Raw genomic sequence first — 25121 nt, forward strand, 5'->3', positions numbered from 1 at the left:
ACGCATGTTTTGTAGCATGTGGGCAAAAGTCTCAGTGGAGAGACGAGGACCCTTTTTTTCTTTGTTTGTTTGTGTTGACATATGAGCGCGTGTGTGTGTGTGTGTGTGTGTGTGTGTGTCTATATGAGATGAGCAGGGCAAGACACCTTGATGACATTAGCGACCACCATCACGCCAGCAGCACCTGACGGATTGCGTGTGCGCTTCCTCGCCACGGCAGCCTTCTTACCACCAACACCCTCGCCCTCCTCATCCTCTGCTGCTAGGCAGGGCATAGATGGCTAATGCACTCTACCTCACCACTGGGGGCCCAGAAGGGGAGGGGGAGGCTGGGGCAGACACATATATATAGACACACACACACACACACACACGTGTGAATCCGTCTTGCTTTGATGGTGGAGTCACTCGCTGTAGCACTCGGGAGTATCACGCACATCTAAATAGTTTGTGGAGATGCGACAGTCAGCCCCTCGTTTTTATCTTCATGCCTATGCGTCGCTCGCACTTCCCCCTTCACCAAACCCAAAAGGTGCACGTGCAAACAAGCGCTAACCTTTGTGTGATCCTGCCCAGAGGGTAACCATGGCAGTAACAAAGACATCCTCCGACACCCTGGTCTAACTGTAAGAGTCAGTAGGGCTGCGCTTGCTAAAGAAGCATCAGCTTAAAGTGTTGCAAATATTGAAAGTTGGAGCAGCATCAAGTGTGCGTTTGGTAAAACTGTGAGAGGATCACTAAAACTGATGAGGAACTGTTTGTTATAAACGGTTCTTCATAAGTATAGTTTATATTCAATGCATTGATCCAGTGAATGCAGTTGTAATGCAACGCAATCAATAAGAAAAGTCTCTAGACGAGTTTCATCTTTTCAGTTTCAGTTTCATAATACACATTTTTCTCTTTAGATTTGAACTTTCATTAGAGCTAAAAAAAAATCTCCGCAGGTTTTTCTGACTGCTGTTGCCAAACTCTGTTAGCATCACAGAAATATTACCAGTTTTATTGGAAAAAAAATAGGAATAATAACCCTGTTTTGTACCCTGCCTTTTCTATTTTGGCACATCCTGATTTCATTAGAGTCACGCAAACAGTTGTGCACCTACACACTTAATCCACTGTGTATTAGCATATTTAGCTAACGAGATAATAATCTGAAAAATGCTAAATTCTCACGCTGAATTAAACTGAAATGTTTAGGACAAAGGACCTCTGAGTGACCTCTTGCTGCTAGATGTTATTTAATGAAGACTCAAAACGGCATTCCCTTACTGCAGACTGAAAAGAAAATACATCTAAATCATCGGTGGTCCAACTGGAAACAAACCTCTCTGCTGAAGGGAGGCATGGTCGGTGCAACTCGCCCCGTGTCAGGCGGCTTGTTTTAGTAGCTTAAAATAAAGTGCATTAAAGTATCAACCTTCCCGACCTCTCGGATCTTCTGGTTCTAGTCGACTCTGCATCACCAGCACCAGAACCAAACATGGAGAAGCAGCGCTCAGTTTCTATCCTCCACCAATCTGGAAGAAACTTCCAGAAAACTGTGAAGATGCTGTTCCCTTAAATCGAGGCTAAAAACTTACCTGTTTATTTTGGATCTTGGTATAAAATAACTAACCTTGATTAATATATTTGATCTATATTTGCTTTATCATATTGGCAAAATATAATGTTTGTTTCTGGTTTTAAATGGTCGCTGTTCTGCAGTGGTTTCCAAACATTTTCTGGGCCCCCCCTATGGATTAAAAATAGCTGTCTGATTGAACGACGTGTGTGTGTGTGTGGGGGGGGGGGGGATTCTTAGATATTCCCTTTCTATAACTTTTTTGGGGAAAAAATTAATGTACGTAGCTGGACATAGACAACAACATCGGTAGCCTACAGGCTACTTGTTAAACTTAAGCTGCTGTATTGATATTAGCTAGTCATCTTTTAGCTAACTTTACCTGCATCCAGCAACTTTACTCAACTCAGTCGGTTAGTTTGGAGGGAAAAACTGTGAAAAGTTCTTTGCGTTTTGCTGGTTTGCTGCCGTGATTCTAACACAAACCTACGTAGCTCCGCACAGCAGCAGCAGGTCTCCTTCACAGGTGGAAACCCAGCGCGAGCGTTGTAGCGCTCATGTTGCGTTTAAAGGCGGCTCAGAAAAACAGGTTACCACATGTTAACAACGGATTAAACAGTTTTAACTGCTGATAAAAGTGACAGAGGACACAAATATGGGAAGTGTGGAAGCCTCTACTGTATCAAATTGACATAGGAATAACAGAGAGTTGGCCATTCTAAGGTAAAAACCCAGCGCATACAGCGTTCATGTTTTTTTGTTTTTTTTTCATCCAGAGAGCTTCCCGTGGCCCCCTAGGTGGCGCGCCCCACAGTTTGGGAACCTCTGCTGTACTGTGTCTTTTTGGTGTAGAGCACTTTGAACCTCCTTGTTGCTGAAATGTCCTGTGCAAATAAACTTGACTTGACTGTTGTTTTTTTTTTTTTTTGCCATCGTTGAGGTTCTCAGAGTCACATAATGTCCTTTCTGGACCAGTTTCCCATCTCATGCTTGTCCTTTCCTCTCTCTGTTAGGTGCACAATGAATTTGTGAGGAACATCGAGAACACTTCGGAGGAGAGTTTAATACAAAAACTGTCTGAGAGCAAAGGAACAGGCAAGGAGAGGCCAGGTAAGGCAGGACGCTGTTTGTCAAGACACTGAAAGCAGGATGACCACATATCCTTAAAAAGTCTTAAATTCATGTATCTAAAATTAAGATTAAGGCCTTAAAATGTCTTAAATTAATTTAAAAAAATGTAAGTTGGCCTTAAACACATTATTGACAGGTCTTAAACGTTGTTGTGACAGGATAATTTAATTTTGGATAGTCTATGTTTTTTGCTTGTATTTTTTCTTGCAGGATTTTTCTGTCAGGCACAATTTTTGAGTTGCACGGAAACATCTTCACTTCCTTTTTTCGACTTCGTGCGTGTTGAGGCTATCGCTAACTAGCTGCTAATATACTTTTGCTAGGTATCTGGTTAGCTTCTTGGCATCCATCGTTGAGTTAAGTGCAAATGTATTCTTGGTTGGCTCTTTTTTTTTTTTGGTTTGTTTTGTACATTTCCGTCGTGGCGCACGTTTCCGATTTCATTCACTAATCGTCTCAACAAAAAGTCTTGAATTTGAGTTGGTGGAACCTGTGGAAACCCTGGAGTGTCGATACGGTTCTGAGCAGGGCTGATCTTTTCCCTGATGGGAGGGGTAGCATGGAGAGGGGCAATTAGACGTTAGAGCAGGCCATCAGAGGCAATCATAGTAATCTGCTGTAAAGGAAGGCCGGCTCGGCATTCCAGTAAGCATGTGACACGCTCGCAGATTAAGCAGGCATAACCAACTTTTCTGGGAGGTCAGAGCTCGACAATGACTCTTGTGTAAACTTTGCCGTGCCACAATAATCAAGGGAATACTTGTCAGTTTTCTTTGGCATTGCACAGTCACTTCCCACTCCGTCTCACACACACACAGAAATCCGACTGAATCCACTCGGTAACCGTGAACTATTTCACCTCTACTGAGGCCTATTCTTTGCCGTTTGGCGTCTCTGAACTGGTGCCCCGTTCTGGGCATAACCTCACCAGTCCCTCTTCCTCGCGCTCCTGTTACGTCAGGTCACAAGCACAGAGGCCTCACCTCTGCCGTGGTTGTGTGTACACAAACGGTGACCCTCGTGTCCAAACACTTGGTCCAACAAGCGGCGGGGCCCTCATTTGTTTGGACAGCGGATTTAATTGAGGTTGAAAAAATCGGTCTGAAAATTCCTCCCCATATCAAGCTGTTCATTAGGGATTGCACAGCAGCTCCGGTCCTGTCAGGAGAAATAAACCACCCTGTCCGATGATGAAATAGCTGAACGGATGGCCGGTCCGGGGCCTTTTCAAAGAAAGAAAGAGAGAGAGAGAGAGAAAGAGGGGTTGAATAAACTTTCTATTGCGGAAACAATCCTAAAGTGACACGCTGCGAGGCGGAGTGGAGGGGGGTACTTTAGGGGGTCGGACTGTTCAACGATATCCAGCTGAGCTGTCAACTGGCAGTGGGCCAGACACGCAAACTCGTCCCCGCCCCGCCCTTCTCTCCTGCTCCCTGTGCCATGTGAAGCATATGCAATTTAAAAAAACCATCTTCCACTCATGCGTGACTTGCCTGCCGCCCTCGCAGAGCAGCAAGAAAAGGAGCCATCTTCCCCTGTATAAACACTGTTGCCTGTCTGTTTGGAGAAGCTTAAACAGTTCCTAATGTCTGTCCAGGTTTGGGTAATATCCACGTGTGGCTGTTTGGACTTCGCTTGCAGCGCGTGCGTGTGTGCGTAAATATAGTCGGATGGAAAAAGGAGTCGCTTCTCCACCCAGTTCTGACTTCTATTTTCCAGTCATTCTCGCACCTCTGGTATCCCGTTTGGTATCTTTGTGAAGACACGCGATGTCATACGTTGAAGAGACAACCAAAAAACATTCCTTTTTTTTTATCCTTTTTATAGCCAAAGAGTGATTTTGGGTGCATAATCTGATCCACATTTCAGGCGGAAGGGAAAACCAAGAGTCTGGCCGTTCATAAAAAATTGCCAAAACGAACATTGTTGTTGTTTTTTATACTTTTTGTCTTCTGCGTGGACAAAGATGGCGGTGGCAGCGTCATTCTATGATGGTACGTGGAAGAAAGTCTGGTCAGATGAGATCAAGGTTAACTGTTTTTAGTCTGACATCCAAAACACGGCTGTTGAATGCTTCAGATTGCTGATGACATCACATCCCCACAGTGGAAAACGCGGTGGTAGTGGCATTATGCTGTGGGCATTGGGTCTGTCATGAAAATAAATTTGGTAGTCAAAGAAAATTGTCTTAGTAATTATTGCAATTATCGATAATACTGTTGTTGTGAGACTATTTTCAAGTAACAATGGCACGAGAGAGCAACGGGAAGATATTTAAAAACATCCAAAAATAATAAGATACAGACGCTGCGCAGAGCTAGTTCCGACTTTCTGGGGCGGACGTTCATGTTCCAGCAGGATTCCCAGCTACCAGATCAGAATATTTAAATAGATTCTCCAGTCGTTCTCTCTAAACCCACTAACGCCAAAAGGCCTCATAAAAGTTAAAGAAACAACCTTATTTTTCTGGATAATTACAGCAAAGTTGTTGAATGATTCTTCAAACCGTTGTGGCGGTCGGTACCCCGCCGCCGCCACCGTGCATTTTGCCGGGGCTGAAGTGGGCCTGACATTGCACGGCAGCGTAGATCGGTCATTGGTGTACTTTATCCACTTCACTTGGCGTGATGTGGGCCTCTCGTGACTCGCTGCCTCCCTGCGCTTCACTCAGCCCCGCGCGCGCCAGACAATGCGTCAATCCCGCTCGCTACCGGCGTCCTCCGGGGAGGGCACATGGGCCCTCTGCCGCCGTGTACGTTTTGAGTTAAAATATCATTAGCTTTGTTGTTTTCAGGTCAAGGCATGTTAGTGTATCAGAAAAACCGCCAGAGGGGTCCTGCCCCGTCTTCCTCTCTTTCTTCTTCTCTCCGTCTCTCTCTCTCTCTCTTTCTCCCTCTCCCTGTGTCACCCCCTCCTGCTCATCATGCTGTTTCTCCTCTCAGGAGTTGTAAAGCGTGCAGCGTATTTGTGTCTGTCTGGCTCGGTCGCAGACGAACCGTCCTCTGGATTTTGCCCGATTGTCGCGTATCCGCATCGCCTGTCCTCCTGCCTCCAGTTTTTCCTGTTTGTGAAAACTGTGAGCCTCTGTGAGCCTGAGCCCTTTGAAAAGCCTCGGTAAATCTGTCTGGAGTGACAGATGAAGCGTGACGATGGAGGGGCAGCACCTCGGGGGCGAACGTGCATTATTGATGAGCAATAAGTCAAGTGTGAACCGAGTTGTTTTTGGCAGTTTTCTCACCAGCTGATTGATGTATCCATGTAAGCAAAAGAGTGTTTTTTTTTTTGTTTGTTTTGCAAAAATAAATCCATGGCTGGTTGTGCGACATCATAGCTATTAGCTAGAAGAGATTTTAAGACATGTCCGCGTGCTGCTGGTTATACAGTACTAAAGCATTCATACAGTCATACTCCTAGAAACTGTTTACGTTTTTTCTCATATTACGAGAACAAACTAGTGTATTTTATTGGGATTTTATATTGTGTTTTGAAAAACACAAAGGTCTGTGTAATAGTGAACGGAAAGGCAAATGATACACCGTGTTGTGTTTTTTTTTTTTTTTCAAATAGTTTTCTGTTTCTTACAAATAAAAAAATTTAAAAAATGAAATGTGCAAAAAGTTTTCATCCCTCCTGTGACGAGGTCTCTGCACATCCTTCATAAGTCTTAAATTCATGTATTAAGATGTCTTATATTCAGGACATACAGGACTTGTGTTTTGTCGTAGCAGGACTATTTAATCTAGCATATTCATGTATGTAGTTTTTTTTTTTTTGTATGTTTTGGACTTTTCTGTCAGGAAATATCTGAGCCACACCCAGACGTCTTCATTGTGTTTTATGACTCCAGGTTGTTGGGGCTAGCACTAACTAGCTGATGGTATATTAGCAGCTACATTACTAGTTAGTAGCAGATGAAACACCCTTTGCTAGTTGCCTAGCTAGCTAGAAAAAAGCTAGCTAGCCATATTATCAGCTAATTACCTGTAATGCTAGCTGTTTTTAGCATGTGTAAGTACAAATTTATTGCCAGTTGGCTGGGCGTCATTCAGTTTTGCCACTATCTGCCTTCCAACCTATATTAGCTTAGGTGCATTCTGTATAAACTAAAAACGTAAGTTTGGCTCTATGGCGGTTTAGAGAGCACAAAGCTGTTGCTAAGAGCCAAACAGGCCCACAGGTTTTCTAATGCTTGATGGTAATACAACAGGATCCCCCAACCATATTTACAGATTTGGTTGGTCTTGTATTTCATTCAAGGTGGCATTGCTAAGATCTAACAAAGTTTTAAATTTGACTTGCAGTTTTCAGGTTTTTCAGATTTAGATTCAAACCTTTTACCCACTTTGTTGGCAAAACAGTGCAACTTTAGTCAGGTTGAATGGAGAGAGTCTATAAACGTCCATTTACAAGTTTTGTCTCCAGTTTTCAATTAGTTTTAGGTTTAGGACTTTGACTAGGCCATTCTAGAATATCAAGTTGTAAGTTAGACTGTTCCATGTTAGACCTGGCTGTATTTCTGAGATTGTTGTTTTGCTGGAAGATGAACATCCGTCCCAGTCTCCAAGTCTTTTGCAGCCACTGATAGCTTTGGCTTCAGTGAACAAATCAAATTTGCCTATCAAAAGTTTTCCATGTATTTGTATTCAGCCCTCTTTACTCTGATACCCCTAAATAAAATCCGGTGAATTCAGTTTCATTTAAATGTCAATGGAGTGTATCTCATCCATTGTAAGTGCAACTTGTTCTGCAAAGCAGCACATAGTTATTTATTTAGACTTTGGGTTCTGCGCAGGGCGCAGCTTAAGGTGAAAAAGGGCTTTCCATAAGCCACAGTAGCTGATTTATCCATGCAGCTTTAAACACTTTGTCTACATGTAATCTTGTGCCTGTATTTTGTTTTTGGTTTGTTTGTTTTTTGTCTCGTTGTAATAGTATTAAGCTTGCATGTCCCAGCGCAGGGTACATTTAGTTCCCCGCTTAGCGTCTGTCTGCTGCGAATGCCGAAGCCGCTTCCTGCATTTCAGATTCATTTCTAATTGCGTGGACTTCTAGGTGGCGGCGGCGGCGGGTGGCTGGGTGGGCGAGGGAGGGAGGGAGGCTGTGTGTATCTCTCCGAGGAAGACTATATGGAGTTGTGTCGTGCTTCGTGTCAACCGGAGGCACTGTCACGTCTCTGCGAGGGCCACCAGACGCACAGTTGACTCTTACTATTGACCCTGTCTGCCCTGTGGGATCAGCCCGGCTCTGTTTGTGTACACATCCTGCATGGCACGCCAGGCTCCATGTTGTGTGTCTGCGCTGTGTGTGTGTGCGTGTGTGTTTGTGAGATCATTGCGTGATGCACATTCATAGCAGCCACAGTTGTGGGCCATTGACCCTTCCTGTGCCAAATGAACCTAAATCATTTTGTTTTTTGTCTCATTAGGACCCATCGAATTTGAGGAATGCAACACGGCCATCGCAACAGAAGGTAGAGCTCCACCTGAACGTTTAACGTGAAATGTAGCAAGTTAATTGAAAACGGTTTCAGACGTGAGGTTTTTGTTTTGCTGTTGAGGTGCCAAACCCAGAAAGAGGAAAACGTTTGGCATTCCCGGCCGCAGGAAAGACAAGGACACGGACTCGACGTGAGTTTGGGCTTCAGTTCCCAGCACAGTTTGACCGGTTTTATTCCTTCTCTCTTTTTGTCTTTTTTTTTACTTCAACTTTGCCGTGTTTTTGTCTTTCAGTGAATCGACAGAAGTCGACCCTGCTGTGAGTATAAAGTTTATTAAAACAGACATTAGCTGCATGCTTGCTCTTCTTGAGTTTCCCTTGGATCTGTTTCATGTCGGCGCGGTCGGTTATTTTGATGTCAGGCTGCAGGAGGCGGAGCAGACCATTGTTCTTTTCCTCCTGCCATGTGTTACTCCGCACTTCCCAGCCTCTCTGCCCCTCCCTCCTCCGTCGCTTCCCTCCTGTTTGTTTTGTATATTTGCTCATTCATTCATCCATTTCTCTCTGTTTGTGCACGCAGAACACTGCCAACGGTGCTCCCCCAGGATATTATGGCTCCATAGACATCCAGAACGCTGTAAGCAAGCTAATGACCCCACACCTGCCGTCTCCGTTACGCAGCGTAAATCTATACGCCGATGACATTTTCAAGTACATTTCCAAAAATAGAAAATGACAACAAAATCATATCCCTGCGAATGTAAAACATGAAGTATTTAGACGCCATTTAGAGGTACCTAATATGGAAGTGATTAAAATTCTATTCTTGAGATTTTGATGCTTATTTTTTATTTTTTATTTTTTGTTGCTTCAGTTATTCTGTCTGTAGACGAATCCAGAACTACTCCTTCAGAAGTTTTAAATTGTCACATAAATACTCCTCTGTATTACTTCATTCAATGTTTTTTATGTGTATACATTTTTATTTCCTTATTTGCAATTGTAGGTTGTTTAAAGAAAGTTAAGGTTTCATATTATCTTAACAGTTTTGAAGAAATCACGATCGAATGCTTAAAAATGATTCCTCGTTTGGAGACTTTGAAGAGGAAAAGCATATTGCTCAAAATTCTGATTTAGAAAAAGTGAATAATAATTTTAATAAAAATATTAGGTAAAATTTGGAATTGAAGACATTGTGTAAATAATTCAAACTATTCCATCTTCAAGAATTTTCTAGAGTTTTCAGCGAGCATCACTTTTTTTATTTCTGACATTATTCTGGCAACAGTATATAAAGTTACAATTTTAATATAGTTTTGAAAGATTTTGACATTTTTATTTGTAGGGACTAATTAGAGAAAAAATTTAATAGTTTATATTTTAAAATATTGAGCAACATATTTAATTATAAAGAACTTGGGGCTATATGTTTAACCCTTTACTTGACTGAAAAGTCTGTCTAAAATGCAACAGTTTTATAGACATGGTCCAACTTTTCTACTTTAGTTTGTCACAAGAATATTCCAGACCTTTCAGGACGCATCAGTGTACAGAAATAAAGTTTTGTACAGAATAATAATTATTTAGAAACTTTCTTGTTTAGCTAAAGTTTCTAAATAATTATCCTCAATAATTATTATCTGGACGTTACGCTGCTATGAAATCAAATTGTCAAAAATGCTTAAAAATAGTTTTCAAAAGTTTGTTAAAATTTTGCTCTAGCAGAAGAGAAGAAATTAGTTTTTGCTTTCAACTTTCAAGCTACGTTTTTGAGTGCAGAGTTTTAAGCCAAATGTTTAAAGTTTTAGGACATCAGAACAGCTCAAATATGTATGTATATATATATATATATATATATATATATATATATATATATATATATATATATATATATATATATATATATATATATATATATATATATATATATATATATAATATTATTTTTTTATATTTTTTTCCCCCTCTTCATTTGGATTAGAAATTTCTGGGATATTTAAAAAGTCCTCACTTTGGAAGAGTTTGTTGGTTCTTTGTTTAGTGCATAAATACAAAGTTTCTCAAATAAGAATATTTGCTTTAAAGCATTTAGCAAAAAACCTAAATACATTTTCTGATTATTTATCCAGTGCATTATGATCTCTCCAGACATTCAACACTTATTATTTGATTATATAAAAGTTTTTTTTTTATTTATTTAAAGCCTTTGGTTCTTATTTTTTATTAATTAATTTTTCTTTTTATAGAATGTGCCTCAAGTTGACGCCGAAGGATTCTGCATCAGACCAGAAGTGAACGAAAACGATATCCTTTACTTTCACACTTCCTTCTGTCGTGCTTGTTTGGCGTTTTTTTTTTTTTTTTTTTCTTTTCCCATTTTCTTTAACTCTTCTCCTCACATCCCAAAGACAACTCCTTCTACTCGTCCAGCGACTCGGAGGACGAGGACGAGCCCAGGAAGTTCCACGTGCAGATCAAGCCCGTCCAGCCCAACAACGGCACGCATCAGAACCGGGCCAACATCGACGAGCTCAAAGCCTCCATCGGAAACATCATCCTGTCGCCCTCCACCTCGGTAGGGGTAACATTTCGCGTGAGCGTGCCGTCTGCACACCGACCTGTTGATCCCGCTGCTGCAGCAGAAGTTCACTCTGCCTGTGTGACACTAGAGGGCAACAGGGGAACACCTAAAATCAGATCCAGAGCACGGGAACAGACCGAAGCGCTCAGTTTGTCTAATGCATTTTGTGTAGATTATATGCCATATATAATTCAGCCAACATCTTCCACTAAATCTCCTGTAAACTCTTGGTCCATGTTTTGTTTTTACTTTGACTCTGGTTTAGCGTGAATCGGCTTTGTTGTTATTTTCTTTTGCTCCTGCGGACTCGGGTTCCGTTTCACTGCTGATGTCGTCGCCCCTCCGACCTCACGCTCGCAGAGCTTCACTCGGATCTGCTTTCACGGCCGCGGCAGACCCCCTCGTCCGGCTCCTCGTCCTCTCTCCCTTCACTTGGCCTGTGAATGACTCTCTAACGAAAGTAGCTGCAGTCGTTAAAGTTTAAAGCCACTACCGCTTTGTGTGCAAACACCGCATCCTCTGTGTTTGTTTGCCTGCATATGTGTGTGTGTTGTTGTTGTTGTTGTTGTGTTAGAGCGGGCAAGTCTTGTGAAGGAGCCCTGGTGTGTTTTACTAGCGGTGCTCACCGACTGATCGCTTAAATGAAAGTTATGGCATCTTCATCTGCTCTTCAGCCTCTTTCCCTCCTCGCCGTTTGAAGTTTCTTCAGCGTCTCTTTGTTTGCTTTCTGTCTACACCCACTTGCTTGCGACAGGACTCTGCTGCGGTTTTGCGAAAACTTAACGGGGATCAGTTCTTTAATTTCTCCTAGAGATGCCGAGACCATCCCAAGTTTTTTTTTTTTTTTGGAGGCTTGAGCTTATGATTTTTTTTTCTTTTTTTTTCTCAAAGGGTTGTAACTTTTACACACAAAAAATAAATAAATACTGCATGTTATTTGGCAGTAAAAAAAAAAAAATCTAGGAAACTGTGCATCAAAGTCTGTGCTCCAAACATTCATTAAATTTTTATTAAACTTAAAGTGGATCAGAGTCGCTTGATGCGTTTAAAGACCAAAACTGGTGGGAATTCCGATTTTTCCAGAATTTAATGAGCCTGAAATAATTCTTCTGGTAGAACGACCGACCACTATAGTAATGAATGTGCAAAGTAAAAAAAAAACAAAAAAGGAAAGTAATGAAAATAGTAAATGGTCAAAATGATGTTTCAACAGATGCTGGAAGTTGAAGCATTTATAAACCAATATTTGACCCAGAGAGTAAATCAGGAGAAAATTGTTCCAATTTTCTTTCGTCTTTTCTTTCTTTCCTTTTATTTGTATTTTTTGTTTCAAGGTCACAGAAATGTGCTGCAGGTTGTTCCACAGAGAGTCAGTTTTGAACCCGACAGAGTAAAATTAATCTGCGCATACGTTTCTAATCATATCACAAGTTATTAAAAAAAAAAAGCTCATGTGTTCACATGCCGAAAACGGTGGGATTTTCTTTTTTTTTTTTTTTTTTAATGATTAGTAAAATGAAAACAAGTTGTTTTTAGTATCTGAGAGGCACGTCATCGATCAGTGCAGATACTTTGTTTATTTAAATCTGGCACGACATGCCTGGAAAAACATTTAGCTTAAGCTAGTTTCCATCTGTAGTCCCTGAGCAGGTGAGTTCATAAAAATCAAGGCAGAATGATTCATACACACACATCCAAGGGTGTGTAGTTTCCACAAATATTTTCCCTTTACGGGAGAAATTGATGTGAAAAGTAAGTTTCTGTGTAGAGAAACGTATATATATTTTTAACCCTTCTAATTTAATTTATTTTAAATCAACATTACTTTAGGTCATTTGTTAAAAAAAAAACAATTCTTTGGAGCGCCGCGTCACACTTGCCATCCTTTCTTCCCGTTCCCATTTATTTCTCTCGCTCTTCCTGTTTCAGAACCACAGAGACATTTTGAATTAAAGTTCAAACTTTCATCCAAGGTGGCGCACCGTAGCCTCATCTGGAGTGAATTATTGAGCGCTGTTCTCAATTTTTATTTTTTTTTTTAGTTTTGTTTCTTTTGTTTTTTTTTTTCTTTTCCTCTCGCTGCTCATTTTTCTGTCTTTTTCATTTCTTCTCCCGTTTGCTTCTCCCTCCGTGCCGTTCCCTTTATTGAAACAGGAATGGAAGTCGTGTGAGTGAGCGAGCGTAAATGTGTGTGTGTGTGTGTGTGTGTGTGTGTGTGTGGCCAGCAAGAGCTGTAATTGAACCCATTTGCCGCTTAGCGCCTGTGGGACTAAGCCCCGGCCTCGCAGCTCGACGGTGGTTAAACGTTTTGCTGTGTTCCTTAAACCCATTTTGTTTCTTTTTCTCCCCTCCGCCCCCTGAAAGCTCCTCTAACCTTTCTTCTTCTAAGAAATGGCTTTTTTATTGAAAGTGAAGTTGCTCTCGGTTCGGTCAGACCTCCTCCCCCCTCGCGATCGTACCTTGCGTATCTTGTGTTTCGCAGCAGGACGTGGCAGATTTATATCTGAGGGAGGAAAAACAACAAAAAAAAGGCTCTGGGAAGGAAGTTGGTGAAGTGTCGGGGCCACGCTCTCCGTTGTCCCCGACTGATCGTTGTCTCGGCTTAAATACACTGTTTTCAGCTGCCGAATTCTTCACCCTAGGTTGAGTGTCTGGTATGTGAGAGTCCGGAGCGGTCCCGTGATTTACCGTCTTTAACGCTCAAGTGGAAACTTCCCGCTGCCGCTGGGGGACAATTCACGGCATCATTTTCACGACCTCAGACGTATTCTACACGCAGCTTTACCCTGATATAGCATGTTGAGACTTCATAAATACTTTAAGGATATTTGATAAAAAGATGTTTTAGGATCAACAAGTGGTTTCCCGAGAGACGATCTACAACCATTAACGTATACTTGAGAGTTGGCTGTTCTTCTTCAAATTAAATGAAATTCACCACTATCATTTTAGAGATTTTAGTAAATGTTTCCAGAGGTCATCAGAGGTCAACCAGCCAGCCCACTGTCTACAAAATCAAGCTAATTTGGTGTCAAGCAGCCGAGCTACAAATAAATAATTTTCCATCAGTTTTGTTTGATCTTTTTTAATGTGTGTGTGTGGGAGGGCAATTTGACCCCTGGTGACCTCTGGAAACATTCAGTACTGTCTTTAAAACGATGGCGGCACGACGGAAAATTGGTGCTGCGCAAACATTGGACGGCAATTTCGCTTAATTTGAAGACGATCACTTCTCCCTCATGCGTCTATTTTAAGTTTCATACTGGTTTGGAAAAGTATTCATACCCCGTGAACTTTGGCACATTTTGTCTTGTTATAGCCACAAAAGCTTCTTGTGTATTTTACGAAGATATTTTTGGGGCTACAGCAACGCAGTTGTCCAGTTTTTTGGGACGACTGGAGGTAAACTCAGGTGAACTTCATTACAGACTTCAGACTGCGATGGGAAGACGACCACAAGCATTCAAACGCAGCTACAGCGGACTGGTTGAGGTCCTGGTGTCAGAACGTCCCAGTTAAAGTCCAGACGTAAACAGTGAGCACAGACAGGTGTTAATCCATTCTGAGTGAGATTGAGGAGTTTCTTTAAGAAAATTGGGGAAACATTTCAGCCTCTATGGATGTGTAAAGATGGTCGAAACACCCCCCCCCAAAAAGACTCAAATTTAAATCCAAGTGGTATGAATACATTTGCAAGCCACTCTTCCTGTTTTGTACTTATATAAATGTATATATATAAATGTTTACTTTTTTGTTGTGTTTTTTTCCAGGGACAAATGCGCAGGAACCAGTCCAGTAAGTAGTTTTTCTTTCCCTCTAACCTTTTTATGTCTTTGTGTTTCTGGACTGAGAGGAACGGCTCTGGCTGCGTTTTCATTGGCTCCGGTTGTTAAGAAGTTTTCTGTAGAACAAAAATGAATAATAAGAACCTCCAGATATCAAGCCAACACCAACATATTCCAAGAAAAAGTAAATAACCACCCTTTTTTTTTCTTTTTTTTTATATATATATAAATGTCATGCATGAGGGATGTCTCTCCCCTCACCGGTACAAATAAGACTAACTGTTTAATCAGCTGGATGTTTTGACAAGTCAGAAATGATCTTTCGCCTTCGGTATTTTACCTTCTGGTCAGTTTTTAAAAAAATGTGGGAATAAAAGCGTAAGAAACATCTGCACCACAGAGCCGTGCAGCAGAACAATCTGATAGCAAACTACCTCGAGTTATTGTTTTATTTAAATATATATGTAGTTTTTTCTTCTGTTTTCGCTCAGATGCGAACTCTCAAACGTTTCCCGTTTCTCATGACTAATCTCCAAAGGTTCTGCGACGGGCCTTGTTTAATCTAGACGAGGGACTTTTGGAGCAGCAGGTTTCGACTAAATCTTTCCAGACCGTGTTGCCGTGAGTGACGCGCAGGCCGTGTGTGCGCACGATTAAAAAGGATTAGTAACGTCAGATGCACCTAAATATTTAGAATATGAGAAGAATACAAAAACAAAACAAAAAAAAACCCAGGTGTCGTGTCTGTGGAATGGCACCACAGGACAAGGTAACAGAATTGTTTAGTTTGACCCGTTAAATCCTCGACATCTGCACTGCAAAGCTCTGTGTGACGAGTTCAAAGCTTGACCCGAATGCCAACCAGGCAAAAAAAATAAATATTAGAACATGTTATACATGGCTATATATTTAACAATAAAAGTGATTGATAGTTTTTGTGTTTAATGTGTTTAAATAAGGTTTACAGCTATTAAAACTGTTTTTGTGTGTGTGTGTGTGTGTGTGTGTGTGTGTGTGTGTGTGTGTGTGTGTGTGTGTGTGTGTGTGTGTGTGTGTGTGTGTGTGTGTGTGTGTGTGTGTGTGTGTGTGTGTGTGTGTGTGTGTGTGTGTGTTTAGCTCCTAGACTCAAGTTATATTTCTATTATTTTTCTCCAATTTCAAAAAATGTGGCAAAAATAAAACAAAAAGGTTAAAATTGATGAATTTGCACAAGGCGGTTGCATTCAAAGATGTATACTCTGCATACGCTCAGGGTTTACTGGAGTATCTACCTTAAGATCTAAGGCTAAGGGTGAGTATGTTTTAACTACAGTCACTGGCCAGCGCCTCCACCTCCCCTCCCTGCTCCACCCTAAATATCAACCCTCATCTCTGTCTCCTAAAGGGAGCCTTTCACACTGCTTCTGCAGCCAGCCAACCCCCCTTATAGACGCTAACATCACTGATATTTATGGTTTTTTTATCCCTCACTGCAAACTTTTAGAGTCCTATTTTGACAAGTTTACTCACCTGAATGGCTTTAATTTTGGGTTCTCTTCTACCTCTGGCGTTTAGGGGTACGGTTCCAGTCAGAAGTATGCATCCACTCGTCATATAATAATAATAGTAGTAATAATAATCATTTCCAGGGTGGAACGATTACACAACAAACAGCTTTTAACAGTTTTTAATCTCTTTTTACATTTGCATAGATTCCACATGCCTCGTGTGCGGCCGTCAACAAACTCAACCTTTACCGGTCGTGTTATCGTTCCATCCTGAAAAACAAAAACGATTCAAACGTTAAAAATGGCGAGCGTGTGCAGACTCCTGATGTTCAGGCTACTAAGCGGATCTTTGAGAGAAGTTGCAGCGCTCTGGAAAAGCGGTTCCGATTAACCAAACGCCACTTTTTTTGCATTGATTTCCACTTGCCAAATCCAACCGAAACCCGCATTTCAAAGCTGCTTCCTCTGTATTAAAACCTCAGTAGAACTCGGCAGATTAACACTTTTGCGATACTTTGGTGCTACAGGGTTTTAATTTGTGAGCCAGAAGTCGTTTGTTTCAAACGGTACCAGTCGGAGGTCTGGAAACACCTGGATGTTTCGAAACTGGTTGCGTTCCGACCTTTGACCCGTACAGCGTTTCTCTAACTCTCAGCCGTAGGTGGTGGCTTTCTCTCGTGTTTATGTTTCAGGTTCCAGGTGAGACAAATTGGAAATTGTTCTTTTTTCTTTTTCTTTAAAAATCATAAAATTATAAAGAGTTATTAACTTCCTCTCCGCACGCGCAAATTAAAAAACTTCTGCTTGTGCTTGTCTCCTCACGCAGATGACGAACTGGCGAAACCCAGAGGGTCAACGCCATTCGAGTGAGTCGGAACATGAGAGATTTCTTTTTATTTTGTGTTTAGAACCAGAGTGACATTGTTTGCACGGTGCTTTCTGACTTGCTAAGCGTTGAGTTCTTCGTACATTGACGTGATTTGGTCGTGTTTCTGTTTGTCTCGGCTCTGGCAGGCTGAGCAACAACGACCTTCTGTCTCTGGATCCGCTGAGCTCTGCTTCAGGAGTCGGGTCCTCCTCCTCTGTGTCGTCCACAGCAGGTTAGTCGCGAAAAAAAACAACAACTTCAAAACATCCTGTGCCTCGAGAGTTTTATTTTCCAGCAGAAGATGATCTTTAATCGACTATCACCCTCCGTATCACTCAGAAAGTCTGAAGAAAAGAAAATATAACATTTTCCATTTTCTTTCATTTTTACACTCCAACCATCTGCAGTTTGCATAGCAGAGCTCTACTTTACTGTTCCTGTGTCTTCTAATAATAAACATCTACTCTTCGTATGGATTTTATAAGTTGCTGAACATGTTTCTCATGCTTTACATGCCCGACACCGGCGTTTAAACAGAGTGACATTAGCAGTGACCCGTTACCCAGGTTAAGCATAATCCACGGTTAATTGGCACCTCGTTGAGGTCAGAGGGTGGGCTATGAAGCCCACAGGCACATATGTTGTCAAACAAAGTCTCATTACTGTCAAAGGTCTCGGCTTTAAAGTCAAAAGAGCATCAAAAAGTGCTTCGATTCGGATTCCTGATCAGAAGTAGTGTCTCCGTCTACAGAGAGCTTTAATATCGTAGGACACACATGGGCTCCTCAAGTGTAAGATGACTGAATTTTTTTTTTTCTTTTAATTTAAGTGTATTTGTACATTAATGTTGCAATGTAGGATTATATTGTACATTGATTTTTTTTCTTAATTGTTTCTTTTTTTGAGTTGACGTTTGTTTTCATGTCCCTCTCACCTGTTCTCGTCAGACCTCGCTTCTGTCTTCTTTCCAATCCCTTCATCTCCATCTTTTCTGATGAATGACTCTGAGGTCTTTCTGCCAGAGGCAGCAGGTAAAATGTGTGTGCCTCTCTGACTTGAGGAGGATTATTAACCTGAACGTGAGCCATTCATCAACAAACCACTTCCAAAGAAAAGTTTGGTTTTCTTTGGTTCCCTTTTCTAATACGGAGGTGCTCTTTTCTTCAAATCATTGACAAAATTATATTCTGCCCTTATCACATTATTAATAACAAAATAACATGTTCGTTTTACTGTTGGACAGTCTTTCCTTAAGCCTGTGGCTCCAGGTTCAGAGAGATTGCATTGCGCCTTTGAAAAATAAAACATACATATACTGGAACTGAAAATAATAGGGTAGGTTATAACAGTCAATAAAATTCCTCTGAATTTATTAGAATTTGTGAAGTAAAGGTATGTTATCGTGACTTTTTTCCTTTAGAAACACTGGCAGCATGTAATGCTGATGATAGGTAAGCTCTGGGTTCAGTTAGCAAGCTAGCAGTCTGCGTTTTGTAGGTTTGGTTAGTAAGCTAGCAGTCTGCGTTTTGTAGGTTTGGTTAGTAAGCTAGCAGTCTGCGTTTTGTAGGTTTGGTTAGTAAGCTAGCAGTCTGCGTTTTGTAGGTTTGGTTAGTAAGCTAGCAGTCTGCGTTTTGTAGGTTTGGTTAGTAAGCTAGCAGTCTGCGTTTTGTAGGTTTGGTTAGTAAGCTAGCAGTCTGCGTTTTGTAGGTTTGGTTAGCAAGCTAGCAGTCTGCGTTTTGTAGGTTTGGTTAGTAAGCTAGCAGTCTGCGTTTTGTAGGTTTGGTTAGTAAGCTAGCAGTCTGCGTTTTGTAGGTTTGGTTAGTAAGCTTAACAAGCTAGCTCTAGCAGTTTGTGTTTTAACACACTTGCCAGTTTTGCCTTCTAGCTTCCTAAGTATACTTAAAAAAAAGCATTACCGTGATAATAGTAATATGAAGCTGTCTTTTAGTCTTTTTTTTTTTACATTTAACTTTTTATTGAAATTTTTACATTTATTTACATATACAGTGAACTTGAACACAACACATCCACCTCTACCCAAAATAAAAAGAAACCAAAACTGTTGCTCGGGGGCTTGTACTCATTTGTCTTTTAGTCTTTTAGTGTCCACACCCTGACTCTCCACACAGTAGACTTTCTGTCATGTAAGAATATCTGTTAGTGCATCGAAACAGGTAATTGAGGGGTGAGTGCAAGTCTGCTTAAGAACCACATCACCGTCCTTTGCATTTGAAAAGGTAGTATACACATTTCGATCTCAAATTGTCCTGGAAGCCATGTTTTTTTTTTTTTTTTTTACATATGTCCAAAAGAAATTATTAGTAAGGAGTGTATGGCCCATTTGTGCCACTGCTTTGGAACTAATGAATGTGTTACTCAAATGTTACAACAATGAGCTGGAAATATCCTAATCGGTGTTCAGGTAAACATAGCATACAGTTTGTCTGCGCTGATTAAGACTCACTCACTTCAGGATGCCGAATGCTTGGAATGGCTTCAATTGACTTATCACTTAAACCTGCTGTCTGAGTAATTCAGCTTATAAATACATGACCACTTGTGGGGCAATCTGACTTTTTTCTTGTTTAACTTTTCTTAGATGATTCTCAAGTCTGTAGAAGAAAAAATTAAATGGGCCTGCGACCCATTTAAACTTAACATTAAAAGTATCATTTTATGTTCACAGAAAATAGTGATGGAGCACAATATAGACACAAAACTGATTTTGACATTTTCCCCTTTATGATCCACCTGATTGACATTGTAACATCTAATATTAACTTTTTAACCTAAACCTCTAATTAATGGATAACAAACTCTTTACGTTTCACGTAACACTGAAACTCTGAATTCAGGATTTTAACAGAGTATCTGTGTTGTGATGCTTTTAAAATGCACTATTTGACAGGTGTAAAGTCTGTCAAATATATTCATTTTCTCTACTTTGCTTTTTTTTTTTTAACCTTTAATGCCTCTGTCGATCACATATCTTCCTTCAGTCGACACTGTGAGCCGCTTTACCCCAGTGGCAGAGCGCCAGCAGTCCAAAGATGTCTCCTCTTTCTCCTCATCCACCACCTCTCCCTGGGATTCCCCCGAAAACACTTCCCAAGGGCTGAGGCCTGCGCCGGTGAGGGCCCAGAGCGCCCCCATCACCCAGCCCACCGAGCCAATCGACCCCATCAAAAGCCCGACCGCCGCCAGCCCCCTAGAGACCCCGAAGTCCGTTGACGGCTTCTCCTCTGTGTCCTGGTCCCAGAGCCAGTGGATTGCTTTCGGGGATAGGTCCGCTCCGCCGTGCCGTCACGGCTCGGGCTCTTCCGTAGCGGAGGTCCAGAAGGCTCCGGCTGGCGGCTTCGGCAGGGCGAGCCGCTTCCTGTCGGACGAGTCTGCAGATGCTTTCTGCAAAGCAGCAGCTGCGGCGGTCAGAGAGGACAGCAGCATCTGTTTCGCTGACGTCTTCTCTGATAGGACAGTAGCAGCAGCCACAGCAGGCAAAATGTTTCATGGTAACAGTAACGTTGCTGTACAAGACTCGCCGTGTGCCTGAGGGTTTGGAGTTGATTTTGCCTGAGAATTGACAGTAACGTCTTTGGTTTTCCTTTTATTTTTTGTTGCTTTGATTGTTTTTGCTGATGCTTTTCTGTTCCGTCTGCCTGAGATGCAAGATTTTTTATTTTATTTTTTTTTTTTTTGTGGTAAAACTGATTTTGGAATGTGTTTTCTCCATTTTATTTTATTACTAAATTTTGTGTCGTTGGAACAAGACGTGATGCATGAGACTCAACCGAACACACACACACGCACGTTTGTACCTAGCGATACGTTCTTAACTCTCTAACCCTCTCTAAAAGTGTGTTTTGTTTTTTTTTTGTCTAGTGCCAGTACCAAACCGACCTACGACCCCTCTGGCGGCTGGAGCCCTCGTCCCACCACCGCGTCCTTCCTCCAGACCCAAACTCCCCACCGGAAAACTCACGGGAATCAATGAAATTGTGCGTAATCCTTCCACTGCTTATATATTTCCACGTGAGTTTTCCGTGCTCCTCCTCTTGTGGCATGGCCAATAGGGCAAAAGATTTCCCAGATTCTTCAATGGCGTGTCTTTACAAACGACACGTTTTCAAGTTTGAGCCAACTGGCTAATGCCCGTTTTGGCAAGCGTCGCTGCCTGTTTTCTGCTCAGATTTTGTTTTGGGTATATTTGTCAAATCCTAGCTGAAAAGGCTTATTGAGATCCCCGGGCTGCCTTCCAGGTAATCCTGTCTGTCAACAGATTTTCGCTAAGTCCATCAGGGACCGTAAGGACAACGGAATAAAAAAACTTTAGTTTGTATTTTTTTTTAAAGCTTTTTGAGATTTACAGCACTTTCTCTTCTCTCTGCTTTGGGCTGAATGTATGATACCTCCTCCCCCGTGCTTTACAGTCGAAGGTTCTGCTCCCCTGTTGTCCTGAACATCATTACTCAACTTCCTCCTTACTAAAACCTGTTGAGTTTTCCGTTTTTTCTCTTCTGATCGTAAATCTTTAAGTTCTTCTTGTTCCGAGTGTTTTATTGTGGGTTCGCTCTAAAATGATGAAGCCCTTTAAACCTCAATCTGATCCAAGCTTCTGATTTACTTTTATCTGCTGCACTTTGGAAGGTGTGACAAAGAAATAAAACCCTTTTTATGCTTTTATCTTAACATTTTTCAACAACTTCCTTTTAGTTTAAGCGTACAACTAACATGGTACTCAAAAAGCTACGTTTTTCGTTTTCGGTTTTATTTCTTGAGTGTTGATACTAAAAATGCATTTAACTCTCCCTAAAATGTCGAGGGAGAATTTAATACCTTTTTTATGATCTGGAAGTTGTCTTCACTTCAAGTATTTACATGCAGTTGGCCATCAGCTGTTCAGCAACACGTCTTTCCTTTTATTTCCTTTAAGATTTCAATAATTTTTTTAAAATTCCTTTAGGTCCGGCCTTTCAGCCCACCCAAAGCATCCAACACCAGCCCCCCTCCGACAGCACCGCTCGCCCGGGCCGAGAGTTCTTCCTCGCTGTCCTCGAACGCCTCGCTCAGTGCCGGGAACACTCCCACTGTCGGTAGGATCGTTTCCTCGTACTGTTCACTTTTTAGAAAATCTCCCTCTTCTGCGTTTATTTCTCCCTCCTCTCCCTCACCCCTTCCCCGACCTTTTAGAAAGGTTCTGCTCCGTAACTTGCTGTTGTCCGTACTGCTTTCCTCCCTTGTTTTTTTTTCTTCTCTCCTCCGCTCCTCTTCTTGCAGGATCTGAACACATTTTTGCTCCTCCCCTCTCCTGCTCAGGGTCTGACCTCAGCAACTTTTCTCCTCATGTGCTTCTAAACCAAAGTGAGTCAGGCTTTTCGAACACGATCCCCGCAAAAGATGCATTTTTTTCCCTCCCCCCTCCTCTGTGTTTTCACTGACAGTGTTTGTTCTCTGGGTACATTTCAATGATGGCGTCTTATGCAAATGTGCAAAAGTCTTGAGCCGACCCTCGTCTCTTTGCATGCTGCTTCTCATAAATGGACCTGAGGAGAAATTACTTTTGGGTTTTCTAAAGGACTTTGAGATTTTTCTTAAGGATTAATTGGGGATTTCCCCTGGTAAAGTTGTATTAAAATCCTAAATCCATTTTTATTACAGTAGTGTAATCTCACCTGGGGAAATTTAGAAAAAATATTGTGTTTTATTTAAGTACATGAAGTCAGTGGGAAATCCCCTTTTAAAATCACTGGTAGCACAATTTGTACGTCACAACTCGCTGTGGTGAAAAATGTTTTGTTGTCACAAAGTCTCCTTAGCAACCATTAGACACTGTGTACATGTGAGGAAAAGGACTTCCCTGTACAACCATCACAAACATAAATAAGAGGGATTTTCTAAACATGGCAGAAGCTTTAATAAATCTGTGCTTTCTTGTCAAAAAGTTCCAAAATAATTCTCTGCTATCTGATTGGTCAAAACCTGCGATACTATCAACAGCAATTATCTAATAATTTCATTAGAAACATTAACGTCTTACAGAAATTTACGTGAATGAATGTGGTTTAAAAATAGAATCAGTTTTTTTTTTTTTCATATCAAATCCGATTTCAGATTTGAATCTATTTTTGCCCCATCTCTTTCTTCTGTTTTTCAAAAAATAAGTGATGAATTCCAGAAAATATTTTGAAAAACTGTTTTTTATTTCAGTCAACTTGTCTGTGAGTTCAACCTGAATTTAAAGTCTGAATGAATAGAAGCTCTGAAACGCAATTATCAAAAGAGATGGTGGCCTTTTTTTATTATTATTAAATCTTCAAAATCAGAAAATTGTATTAATCGATCGAATTGATTTATCTGTTTTACAACTATTAGAAAGTTGCGTCATTCAGAAACATAAAGAATTAAAGTAACATACCAAATATCTCTGAAATACATTATTACTGTTCCACTCAGTCCACTAGTAGCTCCGTTAGAAGGACCTTATTGGTTGCAGATGAACAGATTGTTGTCAGATTGCAGCACATTTCCATTTTTTGGCTATGCAGCCAAACGTAAGAGAGCAAATTGGGTTTTGCTTATGAAATATTGCTTTTAGGTACAGCTTTTGTGCTGTGTTTTCTCACACCTGTCAGTGTTTAATAGGTGACCCAACAAACAAACAAAAAAAAATCCTGTAAAAACCATCTAGTACGTAGTTTGAACTGCAAGCAAAAACCGTCAACAGCTGCGTTTCCACTACAAATGTGCGCAAATTAAACTTTTCCAATATTCCACTAATGTTGGAAAAACACAATTTTCCAGTCGCTATCTTTCCATTAAATAAAATGTGCAATGAAAATCAAGTTTATTCACTCGATAAGTCATTAAAAAAACATGCCGCGCCATTATCCCACCTGCCACTTCCTGTCGTGTTCTTTGTTTTTTCCACCAGTGGTAACATCCGGTTGTTCATTGCCAAACGTGTGACGTGAAAAAAGTGTTTATTTTGCCTGATTTTGTTGTTTATGTTAATTTGATGCAGCTGAAAAAAAAACACCTAATTGTAGCACAAAACTTTTAATCAACACTTTTGAAACTGCCGCCTTTCTAGTAAGCAAACTTACTTTCACAATTCCAATTTGCGCAATTCGATAGCCAATGGAAATGCAGCTAGAAAACCTGGAGATTGGCTTAAAACCACTCAAAGAAAGCATTGGACGAGTGTTCATTCAAGACTTTTAGTTACAGTACTGTGTGTGTTATCTTTGCTGCTCATCTCTGTCATATCAGACGTGTTCGTTAGGGGCTCGTTGCCTCCCATCGTCACATGTTTAGAAAGTGTTCTCTCAGTGTCACGTCTCCTCACGCTGCGCTCTCTCTCTGTGCGTTTGTGTGTTTCCTCTCTTCCTCTTTGTGCCTTTTAATGTGGCGTAAAGAGGACGATGGGTTTGTAGCCAAGCTGCCCGCCTTTGAGAAGCGGTGTGAAGCACCAGCAGGTACAGATGAAGTTCTGGTTGGAGAACGGTCTTTTTGTGTGTGTGTTTACCTGAAAGGAACTAACACCAATCTGCCTTTCAAAGGGAAATCAACCAGCAGCTAAAAATATACGTCGCTTTGCAGAAGTTGCAGCTGTGTCTCTGCTGCTCTCTTTATCTAACATCTAAGGTTTTATGTCATTAAAACGGTTTATTCTATTAAATTTTTTTTGTTTGCATTTTGGTGTGCAGTGATTACGCCGAATGTTTGAGTTAATCAAAAGCAGCTTCTTTTACAATATGTACGCCAGTTCCTTTAATAACACTACTTGTTTGTGTGAGTACAGATGATCCGACGTAAACGTACGAGGCAGCAGACCCATAACCCCGAGCCTCTCTCTCTCTCTCTCTCTCTCTCTCTCTCTCTCTCTCTCTCTTTTCTCAGGGACGTCTCGTGGTCCGAGCCCTGTGACCCTGGCATCCCAAGATGCCTTGCCCATTGCCGTTGCCTTCACGGAAACAGTTAATGCTTACTTCAAAGGAGCTGATCCTACCAAGTGAGTCTCACATGACGCTCGGAAAGGCCTGCGGAGCTGATCTGCACATGTGCATGTTGCTGTTTGCGTGGGGACTTCGTTGCACGAGCTTTACAGTCCGCAGTTCTTACAACGCACTTTCTTTGTCCCCGTCTGCACACCTCCGTTGTCTCTCCCTCTCCCTGTGCACGTATGGAAGGCTTTGCACGAATCTGACTCCATTCTTTCAGGATGGATAACCTGCATGAGGCAGATTATAGTCTGGGACAGAGCAAACATGCC

At 41.3% G+C, this 25121-nt stretch overlaps 1 protein-coding gene across 5 annotated transcripts in view; it reads left to right on the forward strand.

Annotated features, from left to right (window-relative positions):
- The window catches only part of fcho2 (FCH and mu domain containing endocytic adaptor 2), a 57405-nt gene that overhangs the window by 24510 nt on the left and 7774 nt on the right, over positions 1 to 25121 (forward strand). The window contains exons 8-25 of one of the 5 annotated variants that reach the window (XM_014997101.2): positions 2578 to 2674; positions 8121 to 8165; positions 8253 to 8322; positions 8425 to 8449; positions 8712 to 8768; positions 10378 to 10435; positions 10531 to 10706; positions 14483 to 14507; positions 15750 to 15788; positions 16811 to 16850; positions 16999 to 17084; positions 17800 to 17883; positions 19852 to 20361; positions 20732 to 20847; positions 21813 to 21942; positions 22127 to 22210; positions 24265 to 24324; positions 24749 to 24860. In XM_014997101.2, coding sequence (XP_014852587.2) covers positions 2578 to 2674; positions 8121 to 8165; positions 8253 to 8322; positions 8425 to 8449; positions 8712 to 8768; positions 10378 to 10435; positions 10531 to 10706; positions 14483 to 14507; positions 15750 to 15788; positions 16811 to 16850; positions 16999 to 17084; positions 17800 to 17883; positions 19852 to 20361; positions 20732 to 20847; positions 21813 to 21942; positions 22127 to 22210; positions 24265 to 24324; positions 24749 to 24860 — 1814 coding nt within the window. The remainder of the gene's footprint in view (positions 1 to 2577; positions 2675 to 8120; positions 8166 to 8252; positions 8323 to 8424; positions 8450 to 8711; positions 8769 to 10377; positions 10436 to 10530; positions 10707 to 14482; positions 14508 to 15749; positions 15789 to 16810; positions 16851 to 16998; positions 17085 to 17799; positions 17884 to 19851; positions 20362 to 20731; positions 20848 to 21812; positions 21943 to 22126; positions 22211 to 24264; positions 24325 to 24748; positions 24861 to 25121) is intronic. The other 4 variants (XM_014997111.2, XM_088010822.1, XM_014997112.2 and 1 more) reach the window with 4 other exon arrangements.

This window comes from Poecilia mexicana, unplaced genomic scaffold (genome assembly GCF_051168715.1).
Source record: "Poecilia mexicana isolate PSO_F unplaced genomic scaffold, ASM5116871v1 scaffold_12, whole genome shotgun sequence".
NCBI lineage: Eukaryota > Metazoa > Chordata > Actinopteri > Cyprinodontiformes > Poeciliidae > Poecilia > Poecilia mexicana.